The sequence below is a fragment of the Melospiza melodia genome, chromosome 3 (genome assembly GCF_035770615.1).
Source record: "Melospiza melodia melodia isolate bMelMel2 chromosome 3, bMelMel2.pri, whole genome shotgun sequence".
NCBI lineage: Eukaryota > Metazoa > Chordata > Aves > Passeriformes > Passerellidae > Melospiza > Melospiza melodia.
This window is the reverse complement of record NC_086196.1, coordinates 20,270,027-20,284,908: the sequence shown is the minus strand read 5'-3', so window position 1 is coordinate 20,284,908 and position 14,882 is coordinate 20,270,027. Positions and strand designations below refer to the sequence as shown.

At 44.9% G+C, this 14,882-nt stretch overlaps 1 protein-coding gene across 4 annotated transcripts in view; it reads right to left on the bottom strand.

The window, feature by feature from the left end:
- The window catches only part of KLHL29 (kelch like family member 29), a 387,440-nt gene that overhangs the window by 31,289 nt on the left and 341,269 nt on the right, over positions 1-14,882 (bottom strand). For all 4 annotated transcript variants that reach the window (XM_063150912.1, XM_063150915.1, XM_063150913.1 and 1 more), the window contains 2 exons: positions 4,329-4,527; positions 1,466-1,648 (listed from right to left, as the gene is read on the bottom strand). In XM_063150912.1, the coding sequence (XP_063006982.1) occupies positions 1,466-1,648; positions 4,329-4,527 (382 nt within the window). The remainder of the gene's footprint in view (positions 1-1,465; positions 1,649-4,328; positions 4,528-14,882) is intronic.

The following is a 14,882-nucleotide window of genomic DNA, read 5'->3' as shown; positions in this document are numbered from 1 at the left end:
TTACTGGTACAGATGCCAGGTGCATCTGTGCTCCCAACGACATCCTCGGATCACACACATCCGCACCTCCCTGCCCAGCCTCCTCTTCTAATCATCCAGCCCCACTCAGGTGCCATCAGAGCATTCTTGCATTGTCTGGTGGAATTGCTATTCCCCCTCTAGCCAAGCAAAGGTACCAACAGACTGCAAAAATCCAGATACTGTGATGCTCAGGGCATGGTGTTGTCAGATACTTTGGGAGTTAAAGCCTTTTAAGGAGCATGGTCTCAGTTTCACCAAAACTAAGAAGATTATAGGGCTAGTGACTACTGTCAGAAGAGAAGTTTCAACAAGTACAAAACATGAATGCTCCTGTAAGCAAATACTTTAAGTGTAGGTCACATATTCAGCAGTTCAGTCTGTCTGTCTCAAATTCCATAACCTACCATTTAGATTCAAATACAGAGAGTATTTTAAATTGTGTTTCTATGGCACTGAAACCTCTTTGCATGCTTGATGGATGTCAGACCTATTTTCTTCCCATTGCAACTGTAAAATATTGTTGTTGACTGCTCTGAGAGTAACTTAACACTGCAGAGACATGAAGAATGATAAAAGCAGGGGAATTCCTCTCTCCCAACATTATTCCTACCTTTTTTTTTTTCCTCCCCAGGAGCAGCTGGGTAAAACTCTGTCAGGTCCTGCTTTGTCTGCCTGTATTGTAACTTTTCTCCCAGCCCAGTAAATCGGGGGGGGGGGGGGGGGGGGGTGTGTGAATGGATTGAGAACAGCCCTCTAGAGGAGGACTGGGGGATACTGGTGGACAAAAACCAGCAAATGACCCAGCAAAGTGCATTTACAGCCCAGAGAGTCAGCGTATCCTGGGCTGCAGCAAAAGCATCAGGACCAGCTGGTTGAGGAGGTTTTCCCCCCTCTGCTCTGCTCTTGTGAGACCCCACCTTGAGTACAGTGTTCAGCTCTGGGGTCCCCAGGACAAGAAGGACATGGACCTGTTAAACTGAGTCCAAGGACGGGGTGTGAAAATAGTCAGAGGGCTGGAGCACCTCTCCTACGCCAGCAGGCTGAGGTTGTTCATCCTGGAGAAGAGAAAGGTCTAGGGAGACCTTATGGTGACCTTTCAATACTTAAAGGGAGCTTATAAGAAAGATGGAAAGAGGCTTTTTATCATGGCCTGTAGTGACAGGATCAGATGTAAGAGTTTTAAACTGAAAGAAGGGAGATTTAGATTGGACATAAGAAAGAAATTTCTTACACTGAGGATGGTGAGGCCCTGGCACAGGTTGCCCAGAGAAGCAGTGGCTCTCCCATCCCCGTTGAAGGCCAAATTGGATGGAGCTTGGAGCAACCTGGGCTAGTGGAAGGTGTCCCTGCCCATGGCATGGAGGGATTGTATTAGGTGACCTTTAAAGGTCCTTTTGAATCCAAACCCTTCTGTGGTTCTGTTTCTATGGAATCTGCTGCTTACCTGAGAGATAGATGTTGTCTCCAGCGCTGACCACGCTGAAAAACTCTCGGTCATAGAAGGGCAGGCTAGCCAATGGGTACCACTTGTTGTTTTGAGGATTTAAGCAGGTGACTGCTGTTAGAGCACGTTGGTTCATGCCAATCATCTGGCGACCCCCAACTAAGACTATTACCTCGGCTACTCCTAGGATTCAAGGAAGAAAAACAGTATTATAAAAAAGTGGCATCTCTCAACCAGGCAGGAACCCATCCAAAAATACTCATCAGTCAGGGAAATTTTAATGTATCGTATATAAATCTGTTTTAGAGTCTGCAATCAAACCACGAAAGGTGAGAAAAAACAGGAATGTGTGTGTAGGGGGAGCAGTGGGTGAGGAATGACACTATGAACACTCTTGGGAGAACTGGGAGGGAGAATGCCATCTGGGCAAAACTTGGGGGGGGGGGAGGGGGAAGAAATAAAAAGGCAGTTCCATGTAAAGATGTCCATTCATTTCAACAGTCTGTGAGTGAGACTTGCAGGTAGCAAATTTCTCTTCCATTGAAGAAAATGGGCATTTTGTCAAGGATTGTGATAGCTTTGGAGCTTGGTCATTATCCAGCAAAAGCAGGTTTGTACTTTAACCTAAATAAAGTCTTCTCACATTAAAAGCTAATGTCTGGAGAAAGTGAAGCTATGGTTATGGATCTTCATCCTGACATTCTTTCTGCATGCAGTCTTTTAATATATAATTTTCTGGTGGGCTATTTGTTTTGTTTTTTTTTTTTTTTTTTTCTTTTCCCGGGGAAAGCAGATTTTCCAGACCCGGAAAACATGTGCTCAAGTCACAGATCATGGTCCTGATCTACCAGGTGCTAGGAAACATGACAAAGATGGCCCCTTGCCTTAATATAGTTATTTACTGAGCTTTATCTGCGCTGGAAGAGCTCCCCCAAGCCCATAACACGCAAGGTGTCCAGCAAGCCAAACTGTCTGTTCATGCAAAACTTTCAAGTCCACATCTCTGAGGTTTTCAAAAACTCCCACTTCACAGCCAGAGCTGAGTCATATCTGATCTCTGTGTTACTCCAAACTCCTCTCCAGACTCATTCCCACAGAGATGGGTCACAGTATAACCCTGGGATGTTTTCTGACTCCATCCAAGAGTCAGGTGCGGGGGATGGTAGGCATTTAGCTGAAGTGCTAAAAAACCTTTTGCAGCAATTGGAAGCCCCTGTGCAATGTGCTGCCAAGAGAGGTAGGCTCAGAAGAAGGACCAGGAGGCCACAAGCTGGAAGGCATCACCGTTTCAGGAGCTGTCTCCTGCCTGGAGCCATTGCTGAGATGTGTTACAGTTCCCAGCCCACAGACAAGTGTGCACAGGTGCGGGGCAGGAGCGAGACTGCCAGCGAGAGGGATTAGGAGCAGCAGCGGAGAGAAATGCGTCTGCAGAGTAATGGATTATCGTCACTCTTCATTAGCATTTTCAAAAAATACATTTATGTCATTCAAGCAAGGTTATTCTCTTAAAAGTTATTAAGATAAAGTGCTGTACAGTTTAAAATAAATATTTCTCAGTAACAAGAGATCATTATTTTTGCGCCGTACCAGAAAATCTAATCACCTGTGCAAGACATAACTTGATTATAATCAATGACCTCGAGAGGGCATGTGACATGCAGCGGCGAGTCCACAAAGGGTGTTTAGAGATCCTTTGTGCCTCCATGAATGCTGTTGATATGCAAAATAACATGATTCTATATAATTAGAGTCTGACCTAAAAAACTATAATCACCCTCCTTTACCCTGAGAGAATCACTTTTCCCTCATCAACAAGCTTCTGGAAATGGATCACATTACACCTACAATTTTATATACATAAAATAAGCACTTTTCAAAAATCCCTTCAAACATCACACCATTAGTCGTTTTCAATGAAAGACTTTTTAGGGTAGATTGTTATTGAAAGTCCTCAACACTTCGTCCTTCTGAAAGGTGCCTTGATGAGGCAGTCTCCTGAAGCTGCAAATGCCGTGGTTTGATATGCCATCTCCGTGCCACATTAGCATCAGTGGCAGTGACAGAAAGTTTTGTCTGGCTTTCTGTTGTACTTATGGGAGGCAGAAGTACAGGCAGCATGTTAAAACAATTCACCTGCTTTATCAGACTCCTTCTTGGATGCAGTTTTCCTATGTGGCATCTGCATTCTCTGTTCAGCCAATATTTAGGACATTTCTCACATCACTCTGATATGGGCTCAGCTGGCAAGGTGGGCACTTAGGGTTCTTCCATGCGTTTTTCCAAAAAGGAAACGTGTGTGAAACTTTTTAAGAGGACTTGGTTTTTCACAGCTGCTGTGTTTTTAAAAGGGAGTATGTTATGTGAGATCCATTTGTTCTGGAGGCATTAAACAGTCTGATCTAGTACTCACCAGTATAAAAATAACATATTTACACCAGCCTCACCATATAAAAATATTATACTTACAAAGGGCTGTGAAAGTGAAGGTGTTTGATGAAGATCAGACAGATGCTCCCCACAAGAGGCTCCATGGCAAAGAAATCAAGTTTTACACCTATTTCTACAACTAGAGAAACTGAGGCAAAGGGCTTATTTTCAGGATAACAGAGGAACGCTACAGTCTCTGTCAAAGACAATAATTCCTCGAATTTAGGCTCCTTTTAAATCCCAGTTCAGAAGCATATTTCTGAACACCCATGTCCACCTATTAGGAGAGGCTCCTAAATTCTGAAGGAAAGTAACAATGGAAAATTGAGATGGAAATACCAGCAGATTCTGGGAAGGAGCCAAGGTCTGTGCCCTGTGCCAGGGCATGTCCAGGAAATGTGATGGGTTGGTGTGGTTGAAGGAAGTTTTGCTTTACCTGCAGAGAGCCTGGGCCGGGTCCTCGGTGTCTGCATCTCCTGGCGGGCGTGTGGCAGCATGTGATAGCGCTTGGCTTCGTTCACCAGGTCCCGGCAAGCCTCCGAGGACTTTATCAACTCCTCATTGTCAACAACATTCAGCAGATAGCTGGGATGGATGAAGGGGAGCCTCACCACTGCCAGCAGCTCCGCAGCATACTGTGAGAGGGGGGAAATAATAACACATGCAGCCTTCAGGTCAGACTTCAGCCACTTGGCATCTCCACTTCCTTGCTTGTAAACCATCCCCTGTCATCCAGCCTGGAAACAAATGTGTCATGGATGCTGCATACAAACCCTACCTAGTGAATGAGTAGGACAGAGACAATGCAGTCCTCAGGGCTCCCTGGCCCAGGCTGGGCTTGGTCCCAGAAACGAAAAATAATCTTCAAAAGGTGGCAACTCCTTTTATACAGCACCATATGGAGGAGTTTTTGGAAATAAAAGCTCATTCAGAATTCAGGCTGAATGGAACACCTTATGCAGTGGAGACAATGGAGACAAGGAGTGAGCATTTGAGTTATCTGAATTAACCTTGAGATGTAAGTGTGGTTGTTGCACTGTAATAAAACCCCCAAACAAGTCTTTTCTGGCACTATAAATGTGAAACATAAGTCAGTTAATAGGGTAGATTTCAACAACTATGGTAGACCCTGAATGATGTCAACCAATTGCTAAAAATCTTTCAATTAGTAGAGCTTATTTGTTGGTGAAACAAATTATGTAGCTCTAGCTTTTTGGGAAGTCTGACTCCAGAGGGTGCTATAGAAATACTGACAGTAAGTTTAATCTCCTAAACAAATACATTAAACCTCAGAGGGTAAAGGACATCTGAGCAAATGAAGCTGTCTGTCACCAAACACAGCTTAAAGGACAAACCAAAACCCCAAGAGAGAAAACTGCAATCGAAAAAACAGGAGTCCATCCCCAGATTATACTTTTTATATACAGTTGGGTATGTCACAACACTGCAGGAGAATACAGTGAAAAGCAGAGCAATGGGAAAACATACAACTCCAGAAGCAAGGCAGACAAACAGGATGCAAACTAAGGGTGAGTAGCAAGAAAAGATAATCATCTGTTGCAATAAATATTCATACAGCGGCAGCATCCAAAGGTCCCAACAGGGATTGAGGCCAGGATGCAAATAAATATTCCTGAGGTCCGAGCTGGTCCCAAGAAACTCTGGGCGCCAGCAGCATCTGCTGGCCTGCAGATGCCTCTGGTCTTCCAGAAGCCACTTGGCTCTTACTTTCTTTTTCAGCAGCATGCCAGTCCCTGCAGTGTGTGAGAGCCAAGTCACAGCAGGAACAGGAGCAGGGATGGGAATGGAGCAGGGGCATAGTGAGAAGGGAGGGTAGGGATATGGCCTGAACTGGGTAATGGGCTGGCCAAGCAGGTGGAGGATGCAGTGACAGCTGTGGGGGCTTCCAGGGCCTTCCTTTTCCCCACCCAAACTGAAGAAGCAGGCTTAAATTTAGAAGAAAAACAAAGGATGTCTCCTCCAAATTCACACCGCTCTCCTACTGGAGAGCCACATCACCATGGTACAAGTTCTGCCAAGGCAAAAATGCAACAACCTGTGGGGTTGCAACAGCTGAGCTCCCAACGTGCCTGCAGATCTGTGGCCTCGAGGAGATGAAGGGTGTCAGGCTGACTCCCAGTCCCCAGCTTATCAGCTCTCCTCAACACTAGAGCTGACAATTTTAGGTACATCTTAAAGACTTGAAGCCTGGCCACTCTGCAATTGTTTGGGGATAAAAAAGTTGTTTGGTGATATAAAATGGATGGAAAAGTGACAGTGCTTCTCTTCAGGGGAAAAAAAACCCTGTGAGCAGTTCATTCCTGACTCCTTGCTACTACCTCTAGTGTGGCACAGAGCCAAGTAGGGCTTGAGATCACTTAATCAACCTCAAAACATAAAAGAATACACTCCTCCCTTGCTGAAATCCATTTCTGAGGTGCTTTCTAGGAGGTACAACGGCTGCTCCTTCCCCGGAGCCACAAATGTCAGGCACTTGGCTCCAGATATCTTAATGTCATTACCTTGTAAGAGAGGAAGCAGTGGACATATGGCAGTGGGTGGCAAATCTCTGACTTGAGGAAGCGCTTTTTTTAAGAAGGTTGGAGGCGTTTAACCTTACACGGGAGCCAAAAGGAAACGTGGCATCGGGACAGGGGAATAATGCGGAGAGAGCGTACACTGCCAGGGGGCGAGACAATCCCACGGGGGAGGCTAATTCCCACTACAGGCTGCTCAGGAAGCAGTACAAGTTGCTAAAGGCAGTTTAAATGAAGTTGTAAAATGTATGGAAGGAGCCAGCACCTTCCCTTGGTGCAGTGGGACATGCCAGAGCCTCCCCTGACAGTCCCAAGGCTGGTTTGCACTGGAAGCAGCCACATCACAAAGCGGTGCCAAACACCAGCACAGACGGGTGTGCCACTACATGGGGACATGGTGTTCCACTTACCACCGTGTCCAAAAGCTGACTACCAATTAGCATGGCAAGAACAGCTCCTTTCTGTCAGGGATGGGACAATTCCCATTGGCCCAGTGGAGTTACTGCCTCCATTTCCCACCTTTCCCTGAATAAATGGGGCAGCGCTGCTCCCTGAGCACAGCGAGCTCTCCCTCTTGCTCGCCCACCTTGCTTTAATTAGATAAGTGAGAAAATGTGATTCTGTTTCTCTCCTGGATTCCCCCCCCCTCCTTTCTCTCCTCTTTTGTCTGAGCTCGTGGCTTATTTTGAAGGAGAATAATAATTAGAACATGCTGCTCCTTTTCATCAGCTAGAAAGCTGATGTCACATATAAAAACCAATGTCACTTTTCACTCTTATTCTTTCCTTTGCTGAAACAGCTACAGAAAGCTGGCTCCGTGTGTGTGTCTCTGTGTGCACGATCACACACAGCCACGACTCAGGCTTAGTGCTGAGAGCATTAAGGGTACATAGAATTGCAGTGTTTTTCACCAAGAGATTTAAGGAGTATGAACCATGGCAGCATCTTCACAAGACAGGAGAAGCTTTTATAAAGCAACCTCTTTTCACACCAGTTCTTGTAAGCACTATAGACAAGGGTGAATTTCATTTAGCCTCACTGATTTAAGAATATTCAAGTGATTTAGGCAATCAGCAGCCTTTTTCTTTTGGATTCGCCCTTGTGAAGACTTCCCAGCTCTGTTAGCTATGATTGTACTAAATATCCTGTTACTATTATCCTTTTCATTTAAGACTGGAATAAGCACATAAAGCATTTCAACCTCCTTACCATCTGTTATTTGCTCTCCATTCTCTCTTGTCTTTCCGTTGTGCCTCATACAGCTATGAAACATCTACTGCACCTACTGATGTTACCAGTTATCACAGCTATGAAACATCTACTGCACCTACTGATGTTACCAGTTATCACTAAAGCAGCAGAATACGTGCACAGGGCACAATGCCAAATTCACCCATCTTGGGTCCCTGGAGTCATGGTTTGTGCCTGTAACCCCGGGAATGCCTGCTTGGCGGCAGGTGCTGACTGGACAAGTAGAAATATTTCTCTGGCCTTTGTTGGGAATCACTTACAACTCCTCTATAGCTTGCATTACATGTCAGGGTGAAGGAGATAATATTAACACCCCTTATGGGCCTAAAATTAGGAGTTACTAACTCATAAACATGTAGGACCACACATCAGCTCTTTGAGAATGGACACCATTATGCAAAAATTTAAATATTTATGTTTAAAATGCTAGGAAAGTTTTTGAACACCATCAGGACTGGTTTTTTAGGTGATTTGAATGAACCTCACTGTAGCTCCTGTTGGGCAAAGGGAACTGCTCAAGTTTTGCACCAGCAGAAGATCTCATCCATAAAGTCCTTGCTGAGTGATGCTGCCAGATACCCTGTGCATGGCCAGGGTCATTCTGCAGGAGCCAGAGCCCTGCTGCCACATGAGCAAAGTCTTTGTGGACAGTCACTGGGGACACAGGAGAGCAGAGGCTTCTAAGAGATGCTATCTGTCCTGCTTCAAGGTACATATTTCAGTGATCCTGAACAGAAAGCAGGATCTTCAACCAGTCTGTAATCACAAGTGCATTTCATATGAAACAGGAAGGGAAAAATCTTAAGAGATCTTATCTTTCCCTAATTAACTAAACATTTCCGGGGAGAGATTCAGCTCTAGATTCAGACACCTAAATGGGTTCCTACAAGCCAAGTATTTACTTGTCAGCCAGACATGTGTAAACTCATGTTATAATTAAGAGAGATTTAGTCAACACACTTAACAGTCCCCAGGGCAATGTAAGCTGAGAGGATGCACTGAGCACCAGGGTAAGCAGAGATTATCAATGTCCCCTTCTGGGTCAGAACTGTGAGCCATCAGCTCCTGGGAAATGGATTGTGTTCCTCAGACCATGAATCACACCACAGCATCCTAAGATGTCTACAACCATATGTCAATCCAAATTGGAGGGCATTAATTCTACCCTCTGGGGGGAATTTTTGTGTCCGTTTGTCCTGGGTGTGTTTAGAAGGTTGTGATCAGGCTATGAGGAAGCCTGAGTGTTACCACTGGGTCAGTGTTGACTCTGACGAACATGTGATCAACATGACCAGTTATACCTTGAGGTTGACCCTTTCAAGCCTTTCCCTAATAATCTGTTCACATACAAGTTACTCCCATCTCATTAGGCAGGCCAGTGCTTCAGCAAATGACACAACAAAAGCCTCTAATGCTTTTTTTTAATTCCTGACTGGTAGTTTGAGTGAGAACATTTACTTTGTTAAACTTTTAATGACATTTCTTCTCTACTGATTACATCAGTATTACGAATGCTTGCTTGCAAGTGGGCTTTGTTCTAGCATCTTCAGTTTCAGTTACAAAACCCACTTCACTATCACATTAAAAATAATCTTTTTATTCACAAATCTCTAATCCAGTAAAATCCTCAAAAGTATTTTCCAAAAGGACTCTCATTGTACTGCACAGACTTGGGCCACAACAGTACACAGTTAGATTTTAAAGGAAGTATGTCTACTGCTAGAGTCATATTTCCTGCTCCTTAAATGCTCCACTGGAAAGCTCTCAAGATTTTTAACATTTTTGAAATAATGCCTAAAGAGGTCAAAATAATGTTTCCCTTATGCCCTATAATTCATCTGTCTCTCTAGTTTACTGTTCTCCCTACAAACGCCCCTTTGTACCTTCTGCCTAGAGAAACAGGCTTCAGCTAGAAATACAAATACAGAGGGTAGAGTATCCACATTACTATAGGGTTTTGCTCCAATAAAAGGGCTGCTGTTTCAGCCCTTTATGCCTAATTGCAATAGTTTTCAAAACATTATGAAACAGGAATGGATATGATTCTCATTGAAGGAGATTTATGCTGTCTCATAGGAACCCTCTGTCCAGACTCCCTCACGCTGTGCACTGTCCCAGTGTGAGAGCAAGAACCTCCCTGCATGGAATAAGCCATCGGAGGCAGATCTGAAGCAGAACCAAGTCCCCACTGCATTAGATTCCTTCAAATGAGGACTGGACAAGCTAATTAAAAAACACCTGGCTGTGGCCAGGTAACAAACTGCCCAGTGGCTCATGCAAATGGTGACAGCTGGGGATGTGGCATAGTGGCCTTTCAAGCTGGCATGCTGGAAAGGCAACATGAGTGGTCCCTCCCTATCAGCATCTCCAGCCTAAACCAGGCTTACCCCACAGCTCATCCAACCTGATATTGAAAATATTGCCATCTCTGAGTTGCCAAATGCAAGCCCAACAGGGAACTGGCTCATTTGGGGAAGCCAAAGCTGTGGCTGCACTGCTTTGCCATTCTCAGAAGTAAGTGTTTTTGGGCTAGATTTTCCAAGTGCTGCCCTGCTACTTGGTAATGAAGGGACTTGCTCTGATATATTTAACCCCTGGGTATTACAAAGACACACTGTGTTTCCAGTAAACTCCTGCACATTCCTACACCCAAGGTCATATCCAAGCCCAGCTAAGCTTTCTGCTGCGCTTGGAATACTTACTAATCACCCACACTGACTTCTTGGAATTGCAATGCTGCCTTCAGATTAAACCCAAAGGCTTGGTAGCACGTCAGCCAACAGCCTCCTAATATCATGAGATAAACATGCGGCAGAAAATCTGGTTTGCAGGCACTGGGTTCAGCTGGTGGCTCGGTGGCAGGATGCCATGTGCATAAATCTCATGCCCAGCAAGAAGGAAAGAGCAGCCCCTCTGTCTTCCTGCAATCAGGTTTCAACATGACATCTTTATGGCAGCACAGCTGACTAAACACTGTAATGTCACCAGCAAGCGGCTGTCCTGGTCTCCTGTCTGCAAAGCAGCTCTCAGGTTGGTATTTCCAGCAGTAATATGATGAGAGGCTCTTAAATGCACAGGAAGATAAATCACTGATCCATCATATTTGGAATGTGCCTGATAAGGATTAAAAAGAGCCTCAGTCTTACCATGCATTCTCTAGCTTGCTGACTAAACTCTATGAAATAACCCCTCGAAGTTCCCCCAGATGATACCAGGGGTAAGTGCTGTTTATTTTGCTTATGGGCATTCACTTATTCAAACACAGCAAACAATGCCCCTCAAAAGCACATTGCCAAAAACAAACCAGCTGCAGCTTCTCAGGAGCTTCACAGAACCAAGTAAACTTCTCTGTCCCTACAATACACTGGCATGTGAATCCATGTGCCATAACTCTCTAAAATGCTTCTTGCCTAGAATATAAAATCATTTTTTTTCTGGAGGTTGGTCCTGAATGCTGGGGCCACATGCAGCACAAGGCAAGAGAGCACTTGTGAGGAGCTGCTTGTGGATGTGGGTCTTTGTGAGGCTGTTGCTTCAGCAACAGCGAAGAAAGATTTGTAAAAAACAGGAAAATGTGTTGGAAAAGACACAAATGAAGAGACTGATCAGACTGAGAGACAAGGGGGCTCCTCCAACCAATTAACACTTTAGAGAAATAATTCTGTAGATTTTCTGTCAAGGGTATCCCTTTAAAAAAACTTAAAAGTTCAGTAGAGAGGGAATTTCAGGAGCTGCTTGTCACCTGCATCCTCTTTGTTATTTAATGCAGTTTCTTCCTCCTATATATAGCTAAGGGCATGTTCCTGGACTGATTCCATTCTGCTGCTGCCTTTTCTTCTCCCTCTGTAAGCTCGTAAGGGAGCTGAGTGTCTCCAAAAGCTACATTCAAATTGGAGCTCTTTGAGCAGCCCATCCCCAGGAAATCACGGGGGTTACTACTCATCCCTTGCATTTTTCACTTTCAGAGAAATTGAAGCTTCTTGTACTTTCATTATGGCATCTTTCTGTATTTGTCTGCTCTTCCCACAAATGGATTTCAAAGCACCAGGACAGTGTGGGCTTTTCAAAGAAGCCTAATTGAAGTGTTACAGAGCGTTAGTGCCTAATTCACTTAGGCTCCCTTGGAAGCATCCTTTTTCATATTTTTTCCAACACTCTTTCCTGAAACTTAATGCCCTTGAATACACTGATTGATCAATTAATTTCTTATTATGATGAACTAAGTAATTTGTACATGCTGGTATTGGCCATCAGCTTCTATCCTTACCTCCTTGTCATCACAGAGCAGAGTTGGAATTGTCATTGTTACCTGTCAGATTCTCCATTTTCCTGAAGCAAACTGCTCTTCTGCATGGAGGCTCTTTAAAATGTGTCTGAGAAATAAGGGATCTTCCACGTGCTCTCTCACAGCCACCAACCCTTTCTCCTCTGTAGCGTCCTGCCTTCAAACTGCCACTCTCCGTCACTGCCAAAATATAGCTCATGGGCATTTGTAGCTTTTTTGACATAAATCCTCTTCTCCTTCTCTCCATCACTTTTCCTTACCCTCACTGACAGATACAGAGCTTACAGGTGGGCTTTGTGTTAGACTAATTTGCCAAGTCTCAAATTCAATTGGTCCTTACTGTTGTTATTCCCATGCATCCTTCCAGGCAACCCCCCTCCTTGGGGCTTCAAACACTTGTAGACATTTATCCCTCTTTAGCTGTCATTAGGCCAAGTCATGCATATTCACATCTTTTAATCTTTTTTTTTCTCACATCAGTTCCTTCAGTCTTTTAATCATTTGTGTTGCTCTTCTCTAAATTACCTCAAATTTGTCTACGCATCTCTGGTTCTCAGACACCATGAAGATGCTGTTTAGATAAATCTGCCTCTGAGGACTCAAGTTCATAAAAAGCTTGTTAATGCCTTTATGGAGGAGACATTTTGCATTGCTGATGGTCACCAAGATTTTAAAGGTTTGGAAAAAGGGCACATGATGGTATCCTTGCAGAGTGCAATGAAAAGTGGCTGTCATTCAGCTGAGCCTCTTGTCCTTCATTCATCACTGCAGTGTTTGCCTCTCTTCTAGCATTTCTCTGGGCAACTTGTTGGAATATTTGCCCTCTCCTCATGTCTTGTCCCTCCTCAGGTGAGAGGGAAGCTTCATGCAATGGGGACTCTGCCAGGTTTTCTGTCATTAGTACACATGGTAGTGTGTTTTTTTTTTTTTTGTTTCAGAGTAAACATACAACTTTGGACTTGGAAGAGAAAGTGGGAATGTTTCCAGTGAGATGGGATGTCTATGGTTTGGACAGGCAGCAAATTGCTATGCATCCAGCAACTTCCCATCCTTCCCATCCCATGTGGATGCTGGGCATGACTCTGAGCAGCTTTGGCAGTCATCAGTACCTGTGGACAGTGTGGCTCATTATCCACTGAATCCTCCCAACAGCCCTCATGGGAGACATCACTTCCCTCCAGCTTACAGGGTAAGAAATGGGAGCAGAAAGGTGAAACAACCTGCCCAAGGCCATGCAGAGAGCTGGGGGATGTGCTCAGGTGAAGACTGTGTGGGGCCTGGCAGAAATCTTTCCTTGTTTGGGCAGCTCAGACCGTGCTGGTTTCAGACAGCAAAGCCTCCATTATGTAATCTATTTTTTGCATGAGTTTGCTGGAGTTGTAATAAGCTTATCAAGGGGATAACTGTTAGGATAAAACCTACAATCTCATTCATCAGTCAAGAAGAGAAATAAATAGGAAAAAAAAGAGTAGATTCAGCTTTCTCAGATGTGTCAGTCAGATGTAGGCTCTGCACTCAGTGACAGCAATCAGAAGGACTCCTGCAACCAGTGCTCTGTGTCCACTAGAAATTACCTACTAGTCCTAACCTCACCTCACAGGCTGCTTTTTCTGGCCAGACCAATTTTAAAGTGCACTACCAGCAGCACTAAGCCAGCTTCATAAATGTTACCATGTGAGCTGGGGCATTGCTCCAACACGCTAGGGGGATACAATTATTTACCAAATCCTGGTATAACATGCCACTCTCTGAACTGCCTCTTTGTCTTATGCAGATGATCAGCAACCCTTAAAGCACTGCTGTTCTCTCTCTGTAACAAGCTCAGGTGCTGTCTTTTGTAATGCCACAGAGCACTTTTATGAGCACTGCTCATATGAGCACAATGTGCACAATTAAACATCAGCCAGAGCACAGCTTTTCAACTTGCCTTCCAAGAAAATCCTGCTGCCTTCCCTGTCACTGCCCTCCAGCCTGGTGAGAAAGAATTAACAAAAGCAGAAACAGTCAGACATCTGAAGAAAAGCTTTTAGAACGGCAGAGAAGAGCAGGTAGACAGCAAACAACGCCTTTCCAGGAGAACAGGAGGCTCCGTTGAAAATCTCCTTCCCAGAGGCTTTCAGCAGGGGATCAGGCAGGAGGGGAGGCAGTGATGGATAAGTTGTTGTAAGAGCACGGCATGAGGCTGCAGTGGGGGAGCACAAGTGGTGAGATTTACTGTCCCCAGGCACTGCAGAGTGACACAAAGCCATTACAGCACCAGGACTTCTGGAGGGCTGCAGCTGCCCTGGGGGCAGAGGGTGCTGATTCAGAGAGAAGCTCCTCTGTGGGGATGTCTCTGCTGAGAGAGCCCCTGCCAGGCTTGCCAGGGAAGATGGACATGCAGGTGAGATGAAGAGCACAGCCCTTTCCTGTTTGTGCCAGACCTCCACCTTTGGGAGAATCACCAACGCAGGACTTGGAAGAAGCTGCCAAAGAGGCATTTTAGTTACCTGCCATTGGAGCTATTGAGAATAAAGATGTGACAAGAGACCCTGAACTGTCAAGGTAAAGGGAGATGGGGAGACAATGGAGCAAGGGGCTCTGGAAATCCATGCCTGGAAGGATTTAACTGCCAGCACGACTTCTGGGAGTGAGAAATAAAACCAGACCGGGTCACCTGAGGAGTGCAGTAGAGCTGGAGTGATGTGTTGGGATTGCTGCAATTCATGGAATTCAACAACCCTCCCAGGACACCCCAACAGTCCTGGTGTCCTCCACCCCAAAGAGTCTAAAGGCAGCTCATAGAATCTACCTCCAACATGTGAATAAAATAAAAATATCCAGGCACAGCTCCTGCAGGAAGGTTCATCCTGTGTTCAATATTGCCACAGCTGCCCAGTTCTGCAAAGCTTTGAGCAGCCTGTGTATCTCACAGGAG